This window comes from Pelobates fuscus, chromosome 4 (genome assembly GCF_036172605.1).
Source record: "Pelobates fuscus isolate aPelFus1 chromosome 4, aPelFus1.pri, whole genome shotgun sequence".
Classification (NCBI taxonomy): domain Eukaryota; kingdom Metazoa; phylum Chordata; class Amphibia; order Anura; family Pelobatidae; genus Pelobates; species Pelobates fuscus.
The window spans coordinates 330353848-330381502 of record NC_086320.1 but is presented as its reverse complement, the minus strand read 5'-3'; the positions used below and the strand labels follow the sequence as shown (position 1 = coordinate 330381502).

The following is a 27655-nucleotide window of genomic DNA, read 5'->3' as shown; positions in this document are numbered from 1 at the left end:
ACACAGACCAGAGAATAAATCTAATATTTGTAACTCAGGTAAAATAAAATGCAAACTTTTGCCAAAATAACAGGCATGAAATAGAATCTGCATATTTGCTAACTATTCTACTTATCTGATTTGACCTAAATATTGGATATTGTTTTATTAAATTATCACAATTTACGTTTTAGTGATTACCATTCTGATGATGTGCATTACGTTAAAATGAATGATAGAGCACAGACTGGGCACACACAATAAATTAAATAGAAGTGTTCTATGCTCCTTCGTCCAAGATGATATTTTATTTATTTTTTTATTAATTACACAATTAATTGCAGTAAAGTCACACAGCTGAACATATAAGCGGTTTTCTCATGTATGATGAAAGGGAAAGGAATTTTCATTCAGTCTTCTTTGTACTGTTCATAGATTGTCTAAAGGCTTGCAGTCCCCACACAGCTATACTGATAGGGAAAATAATCTGTAAAAAAACAAAAAAAAAACCATTATTATTATTATTATGATATTTATAGAGCGCCGTCAAATTCCGCAGCGCTTTACAATGGGTGGACGAACAGACATGTAGTTGTAACCAGACAAGTTGGACACACAGGAACAGAGGGGTTGAAAATGAATCATCGAAGACATAATGGCATGTTGCTAATTAGACATTTTCTATGTACTTGCACTTTTCTAATACATATTTTGTACAAATAAGAAGATACACTTCAGAATAGTAATCTAGCATATTATATACCGTATTTATCGGCGTATAACACGCACTTTTTTCCCCTGAAAATAGGGGAAAAATCGTGGGTGCGTGTTATACGCCGATATCCCATAATTACTTACCTGTCCTGAAGCGTGGGCCGGCTTCACAGCGGGCACCGCGGTACAGGAACTTTAATTTCAGGTTCCGGTTTCCGGCGGGACTGAAAGGAAGTGTGCACAATAGTGTGCACACTTCCTTTCAGTCCCGCCGGAAACCAGAACCTTAAATTAAAGTTCCTGTACCGCGGTGCGCGCTGTGAAGCCGGCCCACGCTTCAGGACAGGTAAGTAATTATGGGAGGGGAGGAAAGTACACTATGGGAGGGGAGGGGAGGGGGAGGAAAGTACACTATGGGAGGGGAGGGGGAGGAAAGTACACTATGGGAGGGGAGGGGGAAGTACACTATGGGAGGGGAGGGGAGGGGGAGGAAAGTACACTATGGGAGGGGAGGGGGAGGAAAGTACACTATGGGAGGGGAGGGGGAGGAAAGTACACTATGGGAGGGGAGGGGAGGAAAGTACACTATGGGAGGGGAGGGGGAGGAAAGTACACTATGGGAGGGGAGGGGGGGGAAGTACACTATGGGAGGGGAGGGGGAGGAAAGTACACTATGGGAGGGGAGGGGGGGGAAGTACACTATGGGAGGGGAGGGGGAGGAAAGTACACTATGGGAGGGGAGGGGGGGAAATACTATGGGAGGGGAGGGGGGGGGAAATACTATGGGAGGGGAGGGGGGGGAATACTATGGGAGGGGAGGAGGGGGAAATACTATGGGAGGGGAGTGGGGGAAATACTATGGGAGGGGAGGGGGGAAGAATACTATGGGAGGGGAGGGGGGAGAATACTATGGGAGGGGAGGGGGGAGAATACTATGGGAGGGGGGAATACTATGGGGGGGAGAATACTATGGAAAGGGGGGGACACTATGGGATGAGGGGGGAACACTATGGGATGAGGGGGGAATACTATGGGATGAGGGGGGGAATACTATGGGAGGGGGGAAATTTCCTGGAATTTCTTTCTAAAAATGAGGTGCGTGTTATACGCCGGTGCGTGGTATACGCCGATAAATACGGTATTTATATTTAGTGTTAGAGCAGGTCTTGCAATTACAAGTGATGTGCTATTAGCCAGGCCTTAAAAGTACCTCACCATTGTAAACCTGGAGGGTACTCCACTTGCCAGGGTTAGATTTTCACTTGTCAATGTCTAGCGGCAAGTGGAAATTTTTACTTTAGTTTAAAGCATTCCTTAGTAGTTTTAGATGCAGTGCCCTCGTTGCAAACAAACAAACAAAAAAATCATCATTACATTGCAGTCTCTCGCCTCTTCTGAGATCATTGTAATTGATGATCTCTAGTCCTCTCTAATGCTTGACAGAGATGCTGTGAATGCATTTGGCAATAACAAACAATAATTGACCATGAAAGCACTTGTAGTGGCTGAAGTTAGTCTGACAGCCACTAGATAATTTTTATTGCCAAATGTAAATATTGTCAATTGTATATATGGAACGTTTTACATTGCCAGAAAAAAAGAACAGAGTTTAGGGAACAAAACCACTTCATTAAGATTAAGTATCCCTTTAATTTGGGTTTATTATTTTCTGACACCTATTATAATTCAAGTAATAGAAGTCATAATGTATTAAGAACATTGACCTGATTCTCAGTGATTAATGGGGGGTCCGGAGCATCTACATGTTGTTACTTCCTTACTTTCTACATTGTGAGAGAGATAGAGAGGCTGTTTCTGAGGGTTGTATATTGGAACATTAGATAGTATGAGATCTGAGGTCCACAATTTGAACAACAAATTTGGTTTGTAGGTAGCCAACTTGCTATACTTCAAGCTCTACCCAATATGAAGCAACTCTGAACATCTCAGTCAGTTGATTTCTAAAAAAAATTGATTTGTAGCTAGCTTGGAAATTTCAATTTGAGGTTACTAGATTGTGGGACAATGTGCCAGTCAGTTACAGACTTGGAGAAACCCAGTCTTTAGTAAACAGATTCCTATCATACTACGAACTTGAAATGTGGCACTTTGTAAAAAAAATTAAAGTAAGTTTGAACAACTGAACAAAGTTAATAGAACCCCAAGTATCAAGAGAATACACAAAATGTTTCTTTATGCATCTTTGACATTTTTGAAATATGTGGATTTCTGCACTCCCTTTGTGATTTACAGCCTCATCTCTAGAACAACAGATGTGTAGGTTCCTTCTGAAGTCCTGCAGAGAGATGAGAGGGCTGTAATTTATTAACCAAGTTGGTTATATTCAGAATTGATTACACATTTCAACAAAAGGGGAAAAATCCAATGATGTGAGAAGCAAGTCAAGTATATAAACAAAAAAAAACACATTGTAAGCACTTTTTCCACCTTTTGAATATTGCTCCCCTTGGAAAATCATATTCCTCTCTAATCTTGTTCATTTGTACTTTTGTCCAAAGGAGATCTCTATCATAGTTTTAACTTCATTTTGAGAGTCAATGCACCACTGTAAACCTTCAGATTAACAGAAAACATGCCAAGTCTTGTCTTCTTATGATAAATCAGCTGGATACTGCTATCTTCATGTCCTAACAAGGCCAAATCCTTGTGATGCGTTTGGGTCTATTTATGAGTGCTTTAGCTGCATATTTCCAATCTACATATACTATTTTGACAATCAAGCTATCAATGTTAGACACTGCAATCCATCACTAAGATGTCCTCCAGAAACATCTATTTCATTACTTGTTCAATATATGAATATCCACGTAGCACTTATGCTAACTTAGTGTTATCTTAAGGTCTAACTATATATACTGTCTTAATGATAAAGAGCTATATATGATATATTTTATCTCTCATCTCTGGCTATTGAGATGCTCAATGTTTAGCAGATATGGCCATACCTGTTAGCATGGTGAGTGGGGCATAAGGGATGTTTGATATCTCCCTTATATGAATAAGGAGTTGATATTTCTCAATATTATTAATGTGGTAGCTGGCTATCAAGAGCTGGCAAGCTGTCACATGGCTAACCTTCGTGCTGCTGAATTTTTTTTAACGAACTTATTAACAAATAGTACTTCAAATTATAATTTGCTTACCTAAAAGTTCATTGATACTCACCATGTGCATCAGTGAATCTTGTGTACCCATGACCATGATGCTGGTTCACTAGTTGTACTTCCTTGCACCACTTTTGGTAGATACTAATCACTGCACACCAGAAACACCCCATAAGACTTGCCATTTCGGAGATGCTCTGACCCAACTGTCTAGCCATCAATAGAATTACCATTCCGGTTGGAATCCTGACATTTTCACTGGATTTTGTCTATCTAGACAAAATCCAGTGTTTGGCACCTCGCCATGACCATCTTCTTTCTTACATGAATGACATACTAGCAGCATAGCACATGGAAAGTCAGCCCAGTATGAACAAAACATAACGGAAAGAATTAATATATTTCTATCACTTTGTCCTGCACAATGTCTAACTAAAATGTGTTTCACTTTAATATGCCAATAATTAAATTTAGACATTACAGGGGCACATTCAAGTTTCTGCAGCTGCTATACTTGTATAGACAAGCAGCAACAGACACCAAGAAGACCAGGAAGCAGCTCAACCAGTCAGAAGCTGATAATTCTGGTTTGTGGCTCTGTTCGTGCCCCATAAACTCAAGTCCAGCAGAGGTTTCTGGGATGTGTAGTTCAGCAGAACCTTCATGCCATTGGATGGGTGAATATGGTGATTACGTTTATTGCAGCCATAGTGTGGCTGCCACTGGCATATTGACATTGCCATTCAAAGTTTTATGAAGAGTCAACACACAGAGTCCATCCAAAATTGTCAAGTATTTATAAAGTTTTTCTTTTTGAGCAGTTAATGGATTAGGGCATGGCGATCTTTATGTCTCTGTTTTGTCAGATCATTCTGTTTCAACCCTGATATTTTAGTAAAAATATTCTTTAGGTACAAGTCAGCAGTTAAGTTACTAATATATTTTTATTTTTCTAAAAACAATATCCCAATCTTTCAGTTAAATTGTATGTTTAGAACTCTTGAACACCCAACAAAAGAGAATTTATTCAGCCTTACATGAGGAAAAGGAACACATGTAGCCTAAATCTTTGAGAATGTCTCTGAATGTTCTGCCAGAACTGGACCTCCCGAAAAGTTTCTTTGTAAGTTCTTAGCCATAAATTGCATTCCACAGAGAGTTTTGTTCCAGAGTCTTCCCTGGAGTGTTTTGTATGGTTGGATAATGAAAAATTATTAGTGCATCCTTTCGAAGCAACATTTGTTTTTTTTGAGCTAAAGGAGGGAAAGTACAGATGCTATTACTTTTTCCACTTTCCATTTCTGACTACCTGTTCTGGAAGAAATCCGATGAGACAAAGAGCACAAAGCAGCAGACGTTAGTATCCAGCTGTTTTAAATAGGGTTTGGCTTTATTGGTGCAGATCGCACAAAATACAAAAAAATAAATGAAAAAGCCTTTTTTTGTTGGCTTTTCAGGAAGTATACATATGAGGCTAAACTAACCCATCTTCTTTACCTTTTTATAAATGTAAGATTAGGGATAAAAATAAAATAGTGAAAGCAGAAAACACTTTAGGAAAATAATATTAAAAACAGCTGGGAACAATTTCGCCTTCATAAAAAGACATTAATTTTGCAAGCATTTCCGATCTATATTCTAAGCAAAATCACCTTTTTATGTTTTCCCCCCTTCTTTATTCAAAGTTAACTTTTATGGTCTCCTTTATTCTAAGTTTTGTTAAAAAAAAGAAAATCATGTAAATGTTCACACTAACATATCTCAATACCTGGTTTCAAATATTTTACAGACAGTGTAGTGATAGAAGCCAGAATGGATATATTTTTAATTCTACTGAATGGCTTGTACATCTATTTTTTTACAGTGGACTATAAGACCCAAAGACCCAGTCTTTGGGTCCTTGGGCAAGACCCAAAGACTGGGTATGCATGCCTTTTGAATTGGGTCATCGTTTTGCTAAAACAAACATATTATAATTAAGAGGGCCTGGGCAGTTGCTTAAACAAATTATCTGCTAAAGTGCCACTGCCTTTCAAAATTTATAGAGACCTTAGAAAGGTTGAAAGTAGAATACTAATTTACTAATTACTGAGCTAATTTTGAAAATGAAGATCAGTAGGTTCCTAAACAAATATTATGTATATAACATAGTTGCTTGTAGAAAGATTACGATTCATAGCTGTAGTTGAAGACTCATTCTCAATATTAATTTTATATATATTTTTTCCTCTTAGTATTAACAGTAATGAAAGTATTGCGTAGGATAGAACAGTTATTTGTTTGCATCTCATCTATAAAAGCTTAGATACAATATATATATATATATATATATATATATATATATATGTATTAAGGCCGTTTGGCCTGTATTTGTGGGAGGGGCTTAAATTAATTCACTCCCCTATATAAGGGACACCCCTTACTTGACTCATATCGATTGAGGTCAGCAGCAGAATGATTTCCACTTCCGGGTCATCCAGATGCCATTTTACCTGATTACTCCATGAGGTTTTCTAAGCAGAGCTGTGTCAGGAATCCAGCCACAGGCTTTTCTGGCCTACCACCTTCTTTCTTCAATCCATCACCGTGGATGGTGTCCAAGTGACTCACAAACTGTAAGTCGACCTACCCGTTACGCCAGGCATCAGTCCCACGGCACCATGCACGGGTCAGGTCCTCACTTTACGGCTGCATTTTGTCTAAGTCTGTTCTAAAACCATTGCAAGTTCAAGCATATCATTCGTTTAAACCCCCTACTGGTCTTTGGGTGTACTACAGGCTTCTTAGACATTATCGCATTTCATGTACAAACCAACGAACCACTGCATTTTCGCCTACACACTGACCCCTACCGGTCATTCGGTGTACTACAGGCTTTTCAGACATTATTGCATTTCATGTACAAACCATCGAACCACTGCATTTTCACCTACACACTGACCCCTATCGGTCATTCAGTGTACTACAGGCTTCTCAGACATTATTGCATTTCATGTAAAAAACAACCAACCACCGCATTTTTCACCTACACACTGACCCCTATCGGCCATTTGGTGTACTACAGCCGTCTTAGACGTTTTTTGCATTTTCATGTACAAACAACTAAACCACTGCATTTTCACCTACACACTGACCCCTACCGGTTTTTGGTATACTACAGGCTTCTTAGACATTATCGCATTTCATGTACAAATCAACGAACCACTGCATTTGCGCCTACACACTGACCCCTACTGGTCATTTGGTGTACTACAGGCTTCTCAGACATTATTGCATTTCATGTACAAATCAACGAACAACTGCATTTTCGCCTACACACTGACCCCTACTGGTCTTTTGGTGTACTACAGGCTTCTTAGATATTATCGCATTTCATGTACAAATCAACGAACCACTGCATTTGCGCCTACACACTGACCCCTACCGGTTATTCGGTGTACTACAGGCTTCTCAGACATTATTGCATTTCATGTACAAACCAACAAACCACTGCATTTTTCACCTACACACTGACCCCTATCAGTCATTCGGTGTACTACAGGCTTCTCAGACATTATTGCATTTCATGTACAAACTAACAAACCACTGCATTTTTCACCTACACACTGACCCCTATCAGTCATTCGGTGTACTACAGGCTTCTAGGACATTTTTGCTTTTCATGTACAAAACAATAAACCATGGCATTTTCGCCTACATGCTGACCCCTACCGGTCAATCGGTATACTACAGGCTTCTCAGACTTTATTTCACTTCATAAGCAAACAAACTAACTACAGCATTTTCGCTTTTATACTGACTCCTATCTGTCAAACGGTAGGATTAACCCCTTAAGGACATATGACATGTGTGACATGTAATGATCCCCTTTTATTCCAGAGGTTTGGTCCTTAAGGGGTTAAAGGGTATTTTAACATACAATCAGCATTTCTGACCCCTACTGGTCAACAGCAAAACTGTCTTCACATGTCATATACAATTTACCAGCCAATATAAATTACACATAAGATTGTTTTAAACATAACCATAAATTAAACTCCAGCACGGGCTCAACTTCAGGTTTTATTCACAATAATTTACATTTCACATCAAGACCAACAGTGGTTCTATCAACACTGCCACCTACAGGTCTGTCAAGTACGTTGACAATTTTCATGGGGTTTTACAAACACCAAAACACTGACACCTATAGGTCAACAGACAAACAACATTTCACATACCAATAAGTATCCAACTGCACTGCCACCTATAGGGCACTCTGCAGATCTCCAGTGCACTTGCATTTTGCAACACCATGTTCACTGACCCCTGCCATTCAATAAGACATACAACAATTCACATAGCAAGTACTATATCAAACATCTGGTATAAATACATATATTATTACACAGTAGCAGACACATCTGTATATACGTAACTGGTAATATAGTTCACATACATTTTTCACAGCACGCTGCTCACACAACAGGCTTTCCCCTAGCAAGGGGACATACAACTTACAAGGTGGGGACAGACCACCTTTTCACTTGTACATACGGCACTTAATGGGTTAAGATTGATACATATTTAACCAGTATGGCTACGATGTTTAATATTTACACATCACGGCACTTTACTTTTCACATATACTGTACGTATTAAGATAAGCTTGGTCTATGCCACATTTCCTTATGCCATACGGTTTTATCCATTCAGGTTACAGTTACTACTAAAAACCTATACGGATTGTCAGGTTCAATACCATACTACCAGGTACATACACCTGCTCACGTAGTTTTTCATCTCTTACCTTCCCTGGAATAGTAATAGTGTACTGGCAATTAGGGTTCTAGGGCCCAATAGGTATTACCCCCTTTTTTCTCTGCATTATGCTTCGGTTAGTGGTCCCGCGAGGCCAACACCCCGCCTCACTCGTCGGAGGCATACACCCCTCGGGCCACTCATGAGCTAGCCGCCTCGCATTGTATCATAGAGAGGGCCTCACCTGTCACTCCCCTTCCTATTTTCTGGTTACTGTCACCGAGAGACCAACATCCTGCCACAACATTCAGTGGCCATACAAAATCCCCTCGCGCCAAGCATAGATAGAGCCTCTCAAGCCACTTGGCAACTAGCAGGGCCTCACCAGTCACCCCCAAAAAAAAAAAAAAAGCCAGTACAAGAACCCTGGGTACAAATAATAATTGCAATCTTTATTGTTATTTAAGTATTTCTCCAAAAGATGGTGAAGAATCACCTCTTCCTAGCACCCCGGCTAGAATTGATACACCTTCAAGCAGAGGAGATGTTGCTAGTCCAGCAGCAATCAGATCCTGGACGATCCCACACATTACCACCGACCTAAGGAGGTGACAAATCCCCTACCCTGCTACAGCAAGGAAAGCAGAGTTATTCAAACTCCTCCATACATCAATGGACAACACGAAGGCAGGGGAAGGCCCAGCTACATCAACTCAGGTGACACCCAGGCTATGCTAGCCTCACTCATAAACTCATGAGCCCCCCCAAAAAATAAAAAAAAATTTATGATAGACTGGAAATCTCGAGTTGGTCACCACAGCCCTCACAAGGCTGGGCCTCACGCTACTCTACAACCAGCACCAACCGAAACTTGGTTACCTGGTACAATCAATTCTTATGACACACAAGACGTTAACCCTGCACGTATGATCCCAGCACATTGGGGAAGCAAGGCATATATATGTATGATGATGTATCTGTGATGGTCAGATCCAGGGATTCCAGGTAAATCGGGAACTGACCATCCCTTGGTTGGGTTGGCATTTTGGAATATGTAGAGATGTTTATTTGTGCAGGTACCCATACGGAAGGGAGTTTGTCCCAAACAAATGGACGAGCACTCTCAGGCTCCAGGTACCAGCACCTCTGAACTACCAGAGACCATTGATATGAGTAGTTGCATTGCATATAGACTGTTGCATATATGTTCAAATGGTTCAGGGCACATGACAAACCATGTGTCCCAATACAACTTACAAATAACGTACTCACCATCTGTACACACTAATGCATTTTCAACACTACTGACTCATCACCCTTACAGACTTGTAGTAGATTTACTAAAGCTCTGGAGCTTCAAAGGGCTCCCATACAGGTATCATAAACACACCTTCAAGGAATATAGCATGCCCTCACTTAGTCAGCACAACAAAACCATTGGCTGTAAACACACTCATAGCAAAGATTTGCAGAAGGGTCTTCCAATCTCCACCATCTACAGCATGGCACCAAACACAAACACATTGGTATTGTCACAAGGAATCTTCCCTTAAACAAAGACTAACCGTAGCCTTATTGGCACCACACACCTCGGCTACCCCAAGTCTCAACTCCCTCATACCCTCCGAGGAGTTTTCTTACTATACAACACCATTGATCTACCTTTACAGCTATCACTCAAGTATGGGTTGAAGCTTGATTAAGGAAGACCAATATCATCAACGCAGTAAACGGCTACCATCTACCCTACACACTGGCACTTACATGGCATAAATTGGGCAATCCTTTCCCTGCTCAACTTTCGAGCTACAGATTAGCCTACTATCGATATTTCGCAGATACTCTGTGCTGGTTATGATAACATATCCAGAGGCCTTACAGTCATACACTATCTAGAAGACTTCTTGTTGATCAAAGATAACATATTTTTCACTAGAAGCCTCACGGCAGCTTAGTCTGGTTGACCACTTGGGCGTCCCAGTACCCCATAAGAAACAGAAGGCCCAGACACTATCATCACATTACTGGGCATATGACTTGAGTCGGCATCCATACACGCAAGTTACCACAAGACAAATAGGGAACATTCTCAACTACATCAATCACTACCTCCTGCTTAGTACTTACAACTGCAAGGAACTACAATCCCTACCAGGTTCCTTAATTTTGCCATGCCAATCATACCACAAGACCACGCTTTCACATCCAGAGTACTTTCCCCTTTTTTCCACACTTCCAACATGACGATCAGAGGATGTCCCTAGACTGTTGGCCATGGCATCCAGGTTTGGAAATTTTCCCACCACCTCAGCCCCTTTGGGAGAACTTCCCAATTGTAGCCGCTGCTGTGGCATGGGGTAAATCATGGTCAGGGTCATCAATCCGTTGTTACTCAGACAACTAGGCACATGTCATATCATCAACAAACGCCACTACTCATCCATAAGGTCATGATATTTCTGGGGAACTCACTTGGTTGGCCACTTATCACATTTCACTTTCATGTACCGGACGGGGGTATACATCCCTGCCGACAATTGTCTCATTTATATTCCAGGCATGTTCATCATACGCTTCCTACAGCCGCCCATACAGTCACGGCCACTCTTTCGTTCCAGAGACAAAATCATGGATTAGACATACTCATGCAGCATAGCATGCACTATCCCACCTAGCACTTTCGTCCCATACTTGTCTGAATGCATAACACAGCTTTTTACCTGGCTTAAAGAATCTCATTGGAACACAACATAGCTCAACCTGTGTCATAACATTTCTCCTAGGTTTTGCTTATTTTTGCCACCTTAAACTATCTCACACACCATTAATTATATATTTTACAGGCATTCAACAACACAGGATAACCTATGGCCAAAACTACCATAACTTCATGCTATCATACCAGACAAGAATATACTCAGAGGTTTTCAGGAATCCATTCCCCCATGATACTTTCAGAGATTACCAATAGCCATCCAACTTTTCATCCTTATCGGACCTATTAGATCTACAACCATTCAATTATACACCAAGTCGGCCATTACCAGCCATGCACATTGCCTTTTATGCCTTTCTCGGGCCAGAGAATCCACTACCATCACCACCACTCAGACAGATCATTGTCTTCAACGATCCCACGTACGTAAACACATATATCATTACCTATTGGCTCTACCACATTCTGAAACGAGTCAACACGGACCAACAGTAGAGATAACATACTATCCTACCCACAACAAATGGTGTCCACTTTCGGTCCTAGATTCCTACCTTCAAAATTCTTCCAGGAATTAAATACTGTAATGCATTTAAGGAAATGTCTGGTTAATTTGTATATATTTGTTGACTGTATTAAATCTTTGATTATTCATTTTTGCCCTCTTTATTTACAGGCCTACCGTATCGTCGGTCTCGGCACACCACAACCGACTTGCTCCCTTTATACTATCCTACGCTTATGCTGGATCCTTACTCCATATACAGCTATTTGCCCCTTACACAAGTATTAAGGCTGTTTGGCCTGTATTTGTGGGAGGGGCTTAAATTAATTCACTCCCCTATATAAGGGACACCCCTTACTTGACTCATATCGATTGAGGTCAGCAGCAGAATGACCCTCCCACCCACTCCTCATTTCAACACTTTCTCTTTTCTTTCCATTTACTTTACTTTCTTACTCCTTGGTGGGCCCTCTTTATTTACAGGCCTACCGTATCGTCGGTCTCGGCACACCACAACCGACTTGCTCCCTTTATACTATCCTACGCTTATGCTGGATCCTTACTCCATATACGGCTATTTGCCCCTTACACAAATATATATATATATATATATATATATATATATATATATATTAACACCAATTAATTTACACATTAGCTATGAAACATCAGAAATTGACATTGTCAATCTATATAAATTTTGTATTAACTTTATATATTTTAACTTTATAAAACAAGCATAAAGTAAATTGGCAATTCTATAATAGACTAAACATTTTTACTACCTGCTGAAATAAGGGGACATCGGTCGACCATAACTACAGCTTTAGGGATCAATACAGCGACAAGCCAGTTGCCAAACATTTTTTACATATGCAACACAGACTCCCTATGCTACATTTTATGGCCATTGACCATGTCCCCCCCGATGCCTAGAGGAGGCGATAGATCAAAGAAGCTACTTCAATGTGAGGCACAATGGATTAATCGATTAGACACAGTGACACCAAGAGGACTTAACGAAAATATTGTGCTCTCCATGTTTCTTTAATATTATTTTTGTCTTTTTCTTCATCTTTATCTACTATTTTATTATTATTTTTATTTTTATTATTTTTTTATTTTTATTTGTATTATTATTATTTTTATTTTATTATTATTATTATTTTTATTTGGTTTACTTTAGTACATTTGTTGATTAATTTTGCCTGTTTTTCTATCTTTTTTGGTTATTTTTTTGCAAATATTTGATAAGTTGTATATATTTTTTTCAGTTTAGATATACTTTTTGATTGCTTTAGTCTTCATATTGTGAGCTTCTGAGATCTATGAGATCTATGATTTAATGAGATGTTTATAATTGTATATAGAATATACTCTATTAGAGATATTTTGCCTGTGACATCTATATGATGTGCTGTATTTGTCTTTTGACTCAATTTTTTCTATTTGCATGCCTTCTGTTCTTTTCTGTGTTCTGAGTCTTTGCCTTAATAGCCTTGATTCTCCTCTTTAAATTGATGCCCATAATCTTGATATGGTATCTGAAATGCTTTTAACACACCTTATTCTGGGTCACTCTTCTTATTGGGTATTAAGTGACACCTTCATAGTATATATGATGACACAATCTTTTTCTATTTTTTGTTCACATCTTTTTATTTTTTTTTGCTTATTGCACTTTGCACTTTACAATAGAGAGAAAATAATAATAATAATAATAATAATAATAATAATAATAATAATAATAATAGTGGGGGTGGAACCAACAGCTGAAATAATAATTTCAGATTTTTGAGTATAAGTAGCAAGCTTTTGTCTGGTTCAGAGGTTTCCAATATTTAGCAATACATGTGCAAGCCGGTGTATATTCTGTTCAATAGTCACACTAAAACTCAATTGCATTTTTGGAGTTCCAATCAAGCAGGGGTGGATCAAGGGGTGTGAAGGGCAGGAGGGCACGTACCTCCTCCTCTCTGACAGGTATCCATGCAGGGTTACCAAAAGTGGGTACTTTGTAAGTGTGCGGGTGCAGCCTTTTTAGAAATGATATGTGACAAACGCCTTGTGGTCTGGTCGTTTGCCACGAGCTCCTGGAGTTGGCTGAGTCTAGCCTGCTTCCCCAGGCTTATGGGCCATACAAAATACCCTGCAAACTACTCTGTTTGTGTGATTTGGGACTATGTATATCGGGAACCGAACAACCACAGGAACCAGAGCCCACACGGGAGCTTGTTAAGAAAAATTGACACTGTGCGCCAGGTTAGAACTATGGATTCCATTCGGTAGTTATTTGTTTTTAAACTACTGATCTTGACCGACCGTTAGCACTGATTTCATGGAACTGTTTTGGGCATAGGTCCATGTGCATGGTCAGTCAGAATCATGACTTCAATGGAAATCCTGAACCCCTGCACTGATCTGGGTGATTTTTGGATATGTTGGTCACCTAGATCGGGGCTATCAGGGGATATAACTGTGTTTTTTTTTATGTGTTTTGGGGGTATTTTTGGGGTGTTGTTATATTTCCTGTTTCTGTACTGAGAGATAATTCAATTATATGTTTGTGTGCTCTGGTAATTATCTCTCAGGCACATGGGAGGAGTATGTTAGATGTTTACTTGTAACTAGTCTCCTCTCAGGTCCAAGGGGAGGGATTATCCTGTTTTGTGTGGGAGTGTTATGGGCATGTTTGTCTGTGTCTAAATTGTATAAAAGTAGACCACCTGGCCAGATTAAAACATTCCAGCTTGTACTCCCAAAACTATGTGTCATCTGGTTACTGGGAGGGGAAAGGGCTAATCACTGTTCCAGTGTGGAAGATTCAAAAGGGAAAGTCCTTCTAAGGACTAGAGCTCCCAGAACTGAGTGTCGTCCAGTGCCTGTGGGCGGATAGAGCGAGTTCCCCATTCGGCTCCAGGAGGGAGCGGTTCCAGGACCCCAGTCAAGCCAGGCTGTGGGCAGAAGTGCTGCGGTTTGTCCCCTGTTCCAGCTAGGAAGCGGTCCTTGGCGGAGTTACCCAGCCAAGGGTACAGGGAGCTCTGTTACATTATATATTGTCTGCACAGCAACACTACACATTGTATACCTGAGCGGCATGGTAATGAGAGCCTGGCAGCTTACACGCTATTAGGGTTCCACTTTTTTACCTGCACTGAAATAGAAAGAAGGGATAGACTTTATGTTCTATGACCCTTCCCTCCTACCTGCATTAGGGGCCAAACAGAATTGAGCACTTTGCTAGGACTACCACTCTTATGTAGCTTGGCTACACTAGCACCTGAGCAGTTAGGGAAAGAATAACTTTACCATTGAGGAAATGGACAGACAGGAAGAATATACAGAGAGAGGGTCAGAAGGTGGTGAGATATGAACAAAGTTAATGGTGTGCGGGGAGAATATGAGAAAGAGGACAAATGGAGGGAAGAATTAAACTGAAAAGTTAGGTTTGGGGGTAGATTATGAGAAAGGGGACAGAAGTGGAGTGAGAGAATGTAATGAAAGTGGAGGTGTGTGTGTAAAATGGAAAAGTATGAGAAAATGGACAAAAGGTGCAGGGGCAAATATGGAGCAAGTTGAAGGTGTGTGTGGGGGGCAAAATATGAGAAGAGAGACAGCTTTGGTGGTAAAATATGTACAGATGGACAGAAAGTTGGAGACGGGTTCTGGAGAGAAGTATGAAAAGAGGGACACCACTGGAGGAATGGACAATATGAGAAGAAGTTCACAGGTACAGAGTACTTGATGATGTGATATAAGTGTTTTATTGCTGTTTAACTCTGTTATTTTCATGTACTGTGAATAATACATGAATGAGCTCTGCAGCAATGAAAACAAACACTGGGTTTTCACTTAAATTTGATTTGTAGTAAATTGAAAACAGGATTGCAAAGTTAAGGCTAAAATATCCAAACTGTGACTGTAGCGCAGCTTGAAGACGTTCTTCAAATAAGCTATGCTGGGCTTAAATTTACAATTCACATTTCAATTTGCTTCAATTCGGAGTACCTTTGACAGTAATGTGCAATATATATTTATGTATATATATATATATATGTATATATATGAAACCAAGAGGGCTGCACTAACCTGAGCATGCATATATTATAGGGTGCTGCTGGGGCCAAAATATACACCATCAGTGGCGGATCCAAAGCTTGATCTTGGGAGGGGCACTTGTAGATTATTTAAAGAAATAATCCATGAACAATAACCACTACAGTTCAGTGTAGTAGTTATGGTGCCAGTAGTGCCAGGAACCCATCCCAGAGTAAGTAGTCAAACCGTTTGACAACTTACCTGGGGTCTGCTGGGATATAGGGCATTGGAGAAGTGGTATGTGTGAGGGGTAAAGTGTGTGTGTGTGTGTGGGGGGTGTAGTTTGTGAGTGGTGAAGTGTGTGTGTGAGGGCGGCAGTGTATGTCAGGATTGCAGTGTGTGTGAGGCGGCAGTGTGTGTGAGAGTTGAAGTGTGTGTGAGGCATGTAGTGTATGTGTGTTTGGCGCAGTGTGTGTGTGTGGGCAGTGTGTTTATGGGGGGCACTGTATGTGTGTGGGGGGCAGTGTACATGTGCATGGGTGGCAATGTGTGTATGGGTGGCAGTGTATGTATGGGGGGGGGGCAGTGTGTGTATAAGGAGCACTGTATGTGTGTGTGGGGGGCAGTGCGTGTATGTGGGGGCACTGTTTTTGTGTGTGCAGGGGCACTGTATGTGTGTGAGGCTGTGTGTATGTGTGGGGCAGTGTATGTGTGTGCGGCAGTGTGTGTGTGTGGGGGGGCAGTGTATGTGTGTGAGGCAGTGTTTGTGGGAAAGTGTGTGTGCGGGGGGCAGTGTTTGTGGGGCAGAGAGTGTATGGGGGAAAGAAGGGTAGGGAGGCTTTCTAATAATGTTTTTATTTTATTTATTTAATAAAATAAATACATGTATGTCTCCCCTCCCTGGTGGCCCCAGTGGTGAGAGTGAACTCTAGCCTGTAGCTCCAGGGCTAGTGTTCACTCTCGTGAGATCCAGAGCATTGCCGTGGTAACCGCTGCAACGCTCCGTGCTCGCGAGAGAAGGACCCGTAGGAGCTGCAGGCTGAGCTCCCGGTTCCTCTATCCCTCCCTGCCAGCTGCCTGCAGAGAGTCCCAGAAGGAAGTAGTTCCCAAGTGTGATTGTTTTAATCTCATAAGGGCAGGCATTATGCTGCTAGAGTATGACCTGCCAAGAATGGGGTACATTGATGTTGTGGCAGGCTTATGCAAAATATGATCATATAATGTAACTAAACCACCATTATTTTTTGACTGAGCTCTGCAGGGCGGGGGAAAGATTATAAAGCCTTCCCCCGCCCTGCAATTAGGCTCAGAGCACTCTGGTTGGTTGGTTTAAGCCATCCAATCAGAGTGCTCTGACAGGTAAATGAAGAGACTGACAGGTAAGTCTCTACATTTACCTGTCACAGCACTCTGATTGGTTAGCTTGAAATCCATCCAATCAAAGTGCTCTTTGGAATTTGCCCCCTACCCCCCTCACCCTAAAAAGTGCTCTGTGTCATTGTACACAGCGTGGGAAAGTTCTTTGGAATTTTCCCACGCTGTGTAAAATGACACAGATAACTTTTTAGGGTGAGGGGGGTAGGTAGGGGCTAATTATTTTCAGGAGGGGGTGACTAGGGGATTGGGATCCCTAGTCACCTGGGGGGGTTACATTTTGATGTAACCCAAGGAGAACAATAGGTCCCCCCCTTATTCTAATTTAGGGCCCCCACACACCGCTCAGGGGTGAGGGCCAGGGGAGAGGACAATAGGTCCTCCCCCCTTATTGGTATTTAGGGCACCCACCCGTCGCTCAGGGGTGGGGGCCGGGAGGGGAGGACAATAGGTCCCTCCCCCTTATTCTAACTTAGGGCCCCCACCCGCCGCTCAGGGGTGGGGGCTGGTGGGGAGGACAATAGGTCCCCCCCCCCATTATTTTACTTTAGAGCCCTCACCCGCCACTCAGGGGTGGGGGCTGGGGGTGTGGACAATAGTTCCCCCCCTTATTCTAATTTAAGGGCCCCACCCACCGCTCATGGGTGGGGGCTGGGGGGGAGGACAATAGGTCCCCCCCATTATTTTATTTTAGGGCCCCAACCTGCCGCTCAGGGGTGGGGGTTGTGGGGGAGGACAATAGGACCCCCCTTAATCTTCTTTAGGGCCCCCACCTGCCGCTCAGGGGTGGGGGCCAGGGAGAGGACAATAGGTCCCCCCCTTATTTTACTTTAGGGACCCCACCCGCCGGAAATTCGTATGAATGGACATTCGGAACGAAGTGAATTGCACATGTCTAGCCCCTATGATCTGCTGAAGACCTGCATCGCTGATGCTCTCATTGAAGACTTCTCCACGGCTGCACTGATCCTGTGGAACTCCCTTCCCTTTCTCTGTTAGACTCCCACCCAGTCTCCATTCCTTAAAAAAAATCATTGATAACTAACTTTTTAAAGAAAGCATATCACTTAAAATGTTAACAGCTTTCCCTTCCCACACTCTTATCCCTCTCTTGCAACTGACATAAAATAACAAAACAAAACACTAAGCCCTTAGTAAATGCAATTCTAGCAACCTACTTTTCTACCATACCCTTACCTTTTGTGTCACTACACCCCACTCCCTCTTGCATGTAACCTCATTGAGCAGAGCCCTTAACCCCTCTGATCCTGGGAATCCAATTTGTCTGGTTACAAATACTTGTTATTTGGTCCACCTATTGTACAGCACTGTGGAATCTGTTGGCGCTTTATAAATAACAATATTAATAATACTAATAATAATATGAAATTATATTGGCGCTGTTACTTAGCATGCTTCTATACAGATTCCTGAGACAACACACAAAGTTTTATATAAAAAATTGGTAGCAAAAAGCATATGTTCCACTCCACTCTCCAGTAACGAGATCTTTAAAAAAAATGTTGTATGCAGATATAAAGGAATCATGTGACATCATTATTTGTTACGGGATCAAAAAGACAATATGGTCATGATCTTATTTTGAATAATGATACCGTGCAATGATTCAAATGAAATTCCTACCCTCATTTTTCATATTCAAATAACCAAGATGAAGTGGAGACAGGGCTAGAGATTTTAGCATTCAAACTAAGAAAAATTGCCCTGTATCCCTTAACAAGCACATTCCCATTAGTTTTCATCTTGTTTATGTCTTGCGGAACGATAAATCATATTTTTCAAAATCCACAAAACGAAAAGGTATTGTAGTGATCTTGCTTTGAAAGTATTCTTACATTCTTAAAGATTTTATATCAGGGAAACCAAATACTATATTTATCATGTCTACTCAAAGATCTCCAAAAATAAATTATGAAAGCACAGAAAAAAAAAATGATTTATTTAAAAAAATGTAATTTGCGCAAAGGGAATATTGCACTCAAAAACAGGTGTGTTTCTCCACTCAGACAGATTGTGAAATAGTTAGTTTAACAACAAATTTAATAATATTCAAAAAAAAAAGCTTGCATAGGAAACATAAATTTTATAATGTAAATTGTCCTTAGCCTTGGGAATCACATAGTGATGGAAAGAAAGTAGTAGATATCATTTATTAACTGTGCCACATGAGGCTAATTATGCTACTTGTAATCTCAATCATCTAACCAAGTGTTTCCAAACTAAGGTCTCAATTTAATATTGTTGGATATACTTTCCAAGTGATTTTATAACTTTACATAAATGTTTAAAATGATGTAATACTTTGAAATATATTTACTCTTTTGAGTAATATTTTGATATTTTTAATATATTGATATATTTGTTTATATACATGATGTATTTTTTTAATTTTAATTTAATTATATATTTTGTAAAATTTTAATATTTAAAAAATATATTTTAATAGTTTGCAAAAATCATTTGGAAATCTTATCCAAAAATATAAAATTGAGTCTTCAGGCCACATGCTATGCAAGGGATACTGACTGGGTCCACTGATGTGCGTTGAGGACTGGGTTGGGAATTTAGAGAAGCACTTAAATGCACACATGCACACACACTCACACACTCACAAACACAATATGCATGTCATGTACAGTGCATTCTGGGAATTAAAACATTGTTTAAATGAATGTGTCTTGTTTCGTTTCACAGTCTGTAAATTTAGGTTTACAGATATTTTGCAGCTTTTGCCAATTATTACATTATTTATGTTTTTAGAATTTAGTAGGTTTCTAATTCTAGAGGATTGCACTAAACATGAGTCTCTGTGTTGGACGTAACTCTGGCATCATTTTCTTTACTTACTTTGAAAACATATTTGTTAAAAAAAATTTTGAGTGAATACTCTCCGTTAAATAACACAAATGGATAATTTAGTTAATTCGGTGAAAAGAACGAGGGTTAAAGTGAGAGAGAGTTAGAGAGAGAAAGTTTGAGACAAGCAGAAAGGATAGAGATAATTATCTGCAAGAATATGAAAGATGCGAAACGACAAAAAAAAAGTAAAAAGTGGTTGAAGAGCTGTCTTAAAATCTACAATCTACAATTCTTTAGGAGGTATTATTTAACTTATATGCCTCTTGCTACAATTGAGTTAGCGCATAAGGCTGTCATAAGAGGTCATCTTTTTAAACTAGTTTCCTCTAAAAATAAGAGTAAGACACAGGTCCTCTTAAACTCCCAGTTAGTCCACAATACTGACAAACACAGGCATGAAACCCACCCCTATCCCACAATCTTTAGATACTTTGTAAGTTTTTGCACAGAAGTTATAAAGCATCTTATGTATGATGTTGCAATAAATTTGTTATGCATGAAGAGGTTACATTACCAAATGGCAAGAAAGATGGCCATCTCATAATAGAGATGGTCAAGAATCGTAAGCCTAGACTTAAAGGAAAATGTGAAATGACTATAAGGAACAAGACCTTTGACTTAATTACTGTCCTGAGTTCATTAGAAATGCCTTTACAACCTTATTTAAGTTCCTTATGCAGACAAACTCCAAAACATGATTTCCACAATTTATGTTTTAAGGAGGCTTTGAGATCCATTTCTATCTTTCCTCCACTTGCATAAACTATCCAAATCAGCTATAGGATAGGGCTGTTGGAGGTATTGTTTGTCTAAAAGGCAATAAAACACATAGGCTCCATTGGTACTGTATGAGCTATTAAAAACTTTACAGGAATGTTTTTTAATGATAAAGGCTCTGTTATGAGCTGAAATGTTGTTACTCTTTATCCATTAAATCTACCTGGATTTTATATCTGTGCCTAGCCTACTTCTTTGTTTGTTACCATATTTGGAATTTGGTCAATTTTGGACTGGAGGCATGGCGATCACTCAAGAATATGTGACTTCCCAGTATTGTTTGTTGGGTTTATACCTGACTGCCAGTTGTATGAAAATAGTAGAACATCTGCTAATTTGGTTTGCTGTGGACAAGAAAGTGCCTTATCTTGTCCTTTCTTTTGATAAAAAGAAGGCATTTTAAATGGTCAAGTAGTCTTATGTTTTGGTCTTCTGCACCACTGGGGCTCCCCTTCTTCATGTGTTAAATGTTTGCACTTTATTCTGGTGTATAGGCCCAACTGATACTTCCAAAAAAGGGAAGACTCTCCTTTCTCAGTGTCCAATAGACCTGGGCAGGGGTGACCCCTCTCCACCTTACTTTCAGCCCCCTCTCTTGAACCCCTCATTAATAGGATCAGGTAACATCTACCGATCAAGGAAGAGATTCTCTACTTATGTGAAATCAAGACCAAAATTGAAGACATTTGATTTACAGAGCAACTTACTGGTGAAGTTGGAGAAAAATGGCCCACACATTATAAAACTTGGCCCATATAAGATGCATTTTCAATGTAATTTAATTTAATTTAATTTAGCCACAGTGTGGCTGTGCTCTCATAGTGGTACTTTCCCTCACTTCTCCACTCTATCTATTTTTTTTAGAATCTCTTACTTAAAATCATAAATCAAGTATATTGCATCTCTTTGGCTCCTAATTTTATAAACAGTATTTCATATTTGTATTTACATATGTAAATCGGGAGAATTGGTGATTGCAGTAGCTGCTGGTCTATGGAAAAGGGGGATATCGCCTAAACTGGGTTTTATCCTCTTGTAAGTGAAACGGTCCGTTACACTGATGTACTTCAGTTGTTTTCTGAAAAGATTTCATTTAGACAATCTACCCCAGCTTCTATGTAGTTTAGGTTGTATATTTTAGTTTTTCGTGAAGTTTTTTCCTCTGCATGCTTTGGTATATATAATGACTATTAATTCATCTCCAAAGTGGGATTATTTTTTAATGTATTATTTTAATTTACTTTTTATATATCGTCTTTTATTTTTACTCTAACGTGGCTCTTGGAAAAAAGAACATTTATCTGTTTTATAAGTAAGGTTTAGGCAATTTACCCCATCTTTATTTGTTGGGTTCTCTTTTAAAGAACTGATCATTACTGGAATGTAGATATACACACAATATGCTTGACCTTTAAAAATATGTTTAAACTAATAGTAACTGAAGAAGACTATTTTAAGTATAAGTTTGATGTTTAATTTATGTTTGGTTGTTAACTGTTATATAGGAAATGTTATGAAATTTGTTTATAAATTATAATTCATATTAAGGATTTAATAGCAAGAACTGATAATTGGAACTTACAGCCAGGTCCATAAATATTGGGACATCAACACAATTATAATCTTTTTGGCTCTATACACCAACACAATGGGTTTAAAATTAAACAAACAAGATGTGCTTTAACTGCAGACTGTCAGCTTTAATTTGAGGGTATTTACATCCAAATCAGGTGAACGGTGTAGGAATTACAACAGTTTGTATATGTGCCTCCAACTTTTTAAGGGACCAAAAGTAATGGGACAGATTAACAGTCATTAATCAAACTTTCACTTTTTAATACATGGTTGCAAATCCTTTGCAGTCAATTACAGCCTGAAGTCTGGAACGCATAGACATCACCAGACGCTGGGTTTCATCCCTGGTGATGCTCTGCCAGGCCTCTACTGCAACTGTCTTCAGTTCTTGCTTGTTCTTGGGGCATTTTCCCTTCAGTTTTGTCTTCATCAAGTGAAATGCATACTTAATTGGATTCAGGTCAGGTGATTGACTTGGCCATTGCATAACATCCCACTTCTTTCCCTTAAAAAACTCTTTGGTTGCTTTTGCAGTAGGCTTCCGGTCATTGTCCATCTGCACTGTGAAGCGCCGTCCAATGAGTTCTGAAGCAGTGGCTGAATATGAGCAGATAATATTGCCTGAAATACTTCAGAATTCATCCTGCTGCTTTTGTCAGCAATCACATCATCAATAAATACAAGAGAAGCAGTTTCATTGGCAGCCATACATGCCCGTGCCATGATACTACCATCACCATGCTTCACTAATGAGGTGGTATGCTTTGGATCATGAGCAGTTCCTTTCCTTCTCCATACTCTTCTCTTCCCATCACTCTAGTACAAGTTGATCTTGGTCTCATCTGTCCATAGGTTGTTGTTCCAGAACTGTGAAGGCTTTTTTAGATGTTGTTTGGCAAACTCTAATCTGGCCTTCCTGTTTTTGAGGCTCACCAATGGTTTACATCTTGTGGTGAACCCTCTGTATTCACTCTGGTGAAGTCTCTTGATTTTTGACTTTGACACACATACACCTACCTCCTGGAGAGTATTCTTGATCTGGCCAACTGGCCAACTGTTGTGAAGGGTGTTTTCTTCACCAGGGAAAGAATTCTTCGGTCATCCACCACTGTTGTTTTCCGTGGACATCCGGGTCTTTTGGTGTTGCTGAGCTCACTGGTGCGTTCCAAACAGTTGATTTGGCCACACCTAATGTTTTTGCTATCTCTCTGATGGGTTTGTTTTGTTTTTTCAGCCTAATGATGGCTTGCTTCACTGATAGTGACAGCTCTTTGGATCTCATATTGAGAGTTGACAGCAACATATTCCAAATGCAAATAGCACACTTGAAATTAACTCTGGACCTTTTATCTGCTCCTTGTAAATGGGATAATGAGGGAATAAAACACACCTGGCCATGGAACAGCTGAGCAGTCAATTGTCCATTACTTTTGGTCCCTTGAAAAGTGGGAGGCACATATGCAAACTGTTGTAATTCCTACACCGTTCACCTGATTTAGATGTAAATACCCTCAAATTAAAGCTGAAAGTCTGCAGTTAAAGCACATCTTAATTTCATTTCAAATCCATTGTGGTGGTGTATAGAGCCAAAAAGATTAGAATTGTGTAGATGTCACAATATTTATGGACCTGACTGTAATTGTTGGTAATTGGAGCTTAATTGCTTGTAAATAGCAAGAACTTGTAATTTTGATTGCTCGCAAATATATAGCAAGGAAGAGTGGGAGTGAATGCAGATTAAATGTCAAATTTAAGCAAGAAATAGCAAATCTGGATTTTTTTTCCAAGTTACTTCCAGTACGACTATGATGGCCTTAAATTTGAAATTCACTTTGAATTCCTGGCACTTCTCACTTTAGTGAATAGCCTTGAATGTGTTTCGGTAAGTGGTACCGAACAACATTACCAAAGGGGTTAAAGGAAGATAAATGCGAATATAAAAAAAACTCTAATAATTGTGAAATCTGTTAAATTGACAAAGAAATAAATGTGGGGAAAGCTGCTATTTCCAAACCCCACATGTGAGTCTGTTTTGCATTAAAGACAAACCATAATATTACAACTAAAAATGTAACGTCCAGGGAGAAGAGTAGTAATGATTAAACTACTAGTTTTTTTCTAAGATTCTCACCTGCCTGACAGTCAAAGCACACTCGATGCTACCAACACATGCCTGGCTAAAGATCTTTTATTCTCTTACTTCCTTGGTTCCACCTGATGTAAACGCAAAAGTCTAAACTCAGAGACAGAGGGCAGTCAGAAATAATTCTATTTTTCAACAGAGTTGATTCAGTGCCTGGAATAATCTCTAGCATCTCCCCATAAATCAAGCAACGTAACATGTCTGCCAATATATATATAAATATCTGACATCTTACACCCAATTATAGAGGAATAGTGTGCTCTCACTCTTTTCCTTGCTACAAAATTGTATATTTTCTCAATATATTGTGATTTTATGAACCGAGCCGTGATGTGATGTTAACCGGAGGTTTGGGCAATCCCAAGCAAATGTAGGATTGAGTCTGTTACTTCCTTCCAGTTTAGAATCAATTTAAATCCTTTTGGCTCACTGCACCTTCTTAATTTATATAATCACTTCCATAGCCCTTCCAAGTCTGTAGTGCCTCTTGTATTCTCCCCCCGCCCCTCCTTTTTTTTTTTCTGCAGTCTCTCCCTTTTCACTCAGCACACGTCACTAGGACCATACAGACCAACTGTCTCCTTTCTGACTCTCATATTTCTGTCCGTCCTCCTACTCAGTTCTCACCAATCCTTCTCAATTCTTTGTCCTGTTTTAATAAAAAATAAATTGTTATTTTCCTTTTAACATTTTGTGTCTGTCTTTCTGTTTTTCTCTGTCTATGAAACTGTGGAAGTTATTCATAGCAAGTGCCAGGCTCATGTTTACACTACTTTTATGTGCATGCACAATTTTCTTATGAGTAAAACTATTACACCCTTCAAACATTGGCTTCCTTTTCTGTAATGAGCCAAAATAATCTGTCTTTCCAACACTGTTCATTTTTTTTTTCGCTATTATTTTTTTCTGAGGATTTGATCATTGATTGCATTCATACAAAAAGAAAATTTAGCAATATTAAAAAAAAACAGATGCATCCAAAATTTGAAGGATTTTTTTCTTATACGTTAAAGGACATGAAAGCTGGTAACTTCCCACTACTCTAATAGTGGAAGAAATATTTGTAAGAATTACACCTATTCTTTGTACTGGAAGCCACACATTTATGAACCAAAAAAATAAAAGAACAAGAATGAACAAAAAGTGACAGAAGAGGTGCAAAAAAGAACATTTTGGCACAGACAAGGAAATAAATAGGATAACAAGATAAACTGCATAAAAGGTGAACAAGGATTTTTCTTAATTTTATTCTTCCAGCTATTTAGCAGATAGCTCACTAATTTGGTATTCTTAAAGGGACACTATTGTCACCAGAACAACTACAGCTTATTGTATTGGTGAGTAGAATCATTCCTTTCAGGCTTTTTGCAATAAACACTGTCTTTTCAGTGTCTTTTCAGAGAAAATGCAGTGTTTACATTACAACCTAGTGATAACTCCACTGGCTACTCCTCAGATGGCTACTAGAGGTGCTTTCTGGGGCAGTGCTGCACAGTGTGAAGTACTGCCATTCAGTGTCTCTGCCCTCTGATGCAGACACTGAACATTTCTCATAGAGATGCATTGACTCAATGCATCTCTATAAGGAGATGCTGATTGGCCCAGGGCTGTTTTGACTGGTGCTGGCTCTGCCTCTGATCTGCCTCCTTGACAGTTTAATTCAATCTTATTGGAAAGCATTGTGATTGGCTTAGACCTCCACTTCTGATGATGCCAGCAGCTGCAGACTTCAATATAAGTAAGATTTTACTACATTTAGGGAGGCAATGAGGGACCAGGTGGGCTAGATGGTGTTTTAACACTATAGGGTCAGGAATACATGAGCACTGAGCACTAGTTTCACTGCATAATTGTCTGACATTTAATAGAGCCCTAGCCAAATTGTTCATTCCTCCACACATACATATCTACACACTGAGAGACACACACCCACAGGTATACTGTGGGTAACACATACCTACAAATATTCACTGCAAGACACATACATAAAAATACATGCTGCCAACACAAACATACACACTTCCAGAAACACAAAGGCACACACATACATTGCCAGATAAAAACAGAAGCACAGTGCCAGACACACACATGCACAAAGAAGCTCTGCCATATAGCCACGCAGAAATGGCAAAATATCGGTATCTTTTAGCCTCCATTCTGCCACAAGAAGGTAGCTTCCCTGGCATCTAATGGAACCGCGTTGCACCTGTGCTGTATACTGCTCTCTTCTTCAATCCCATCGGATAGAGAGCTGCATGGGATCAAGACTTAATGGTAAGGGGCCCAATCCACCACAGTAAAGTGGTCCATTTAGGGGAGATATTTATGAAATAAAATCAAGTGTGCATATTTGGTTAGGAAAACAGTGGTTAAACTACACAAAAAAAAAAGTAAAAAAAAAATATTATTGGAAGGCAAAGTAAAGTTAAATATGTATGACAGAATATTGCATGTGTTCACCTCAGAAAGAATAGTGAAAGGAGACACCACACATTTTAGAAAGTTAATTATGCTGAACGTATTTTTCTTTTGCCATGATATCATTAAGCTATTTTATTCAACGGTGAAGATTCAACAGTTTCAGAGCAATCAAACTAAAATAAAAAATAATCCATTCTTTTGGTTCTGGAAGTTCTCACATTTTCATTTAACACCCCTTAGTCTATTATATACACATATACCGTATGATTAGAGAAAGACCAGGCTCTCTGCCACATTCTAATCCTTAAATTCTGTACGTATTTTAGTCATTTATTATCTTCAGACAATAGCTGTTCATCTAGGCCAAAAATATGTTAGATCACTTAACGCTTTAAATGTGTTCGTTTTAAGTGTGAAATCTGAAATGATGCCTTACTTACAGGCATGCTCCTGTTATATTGTAAAATGCAGTTTGTTATTTAATGAAGACGAGGGAATGATTGATAGTGGAGAGGACTACATTCAGTCTCAGAGAAGACAAACCTTTTTGTTTTTTCAGCCAGAGTTGTCCTAGTCCCTGCTCTTACGTGGTCTCAGTTGGTCTCATGGACCCAGGCAGAATTCAGATGTGGCACAAAATGTTACCTCTCACAAGTGATACATTAGCT

General features: G+C 39.6%; 1 protein-coding gene across 1 annotated transcript in view; it reads right to left on the bottom strand.

Moving 5' to 3' along the window:
- Positions 1-291: 291 nt before the first annotated feature.
- The window catches only part of AGMO (alkylglycerol monooxygenase), a 301876-nt gene continuing 274512 nt past the window's right edge, over positions 292-27655 (bottom strand). The window contains exon 13 of the mRNA XM_063450740.1: positions 292-466. Within this exon, the coding sequence (XP_063306810.1) occupies positions 386-466 (81 nt within the window). The 3' untranslated portion in view covers positions 292-385. The remainder of the gene's footprint in view (positions 467-27655) is intronic.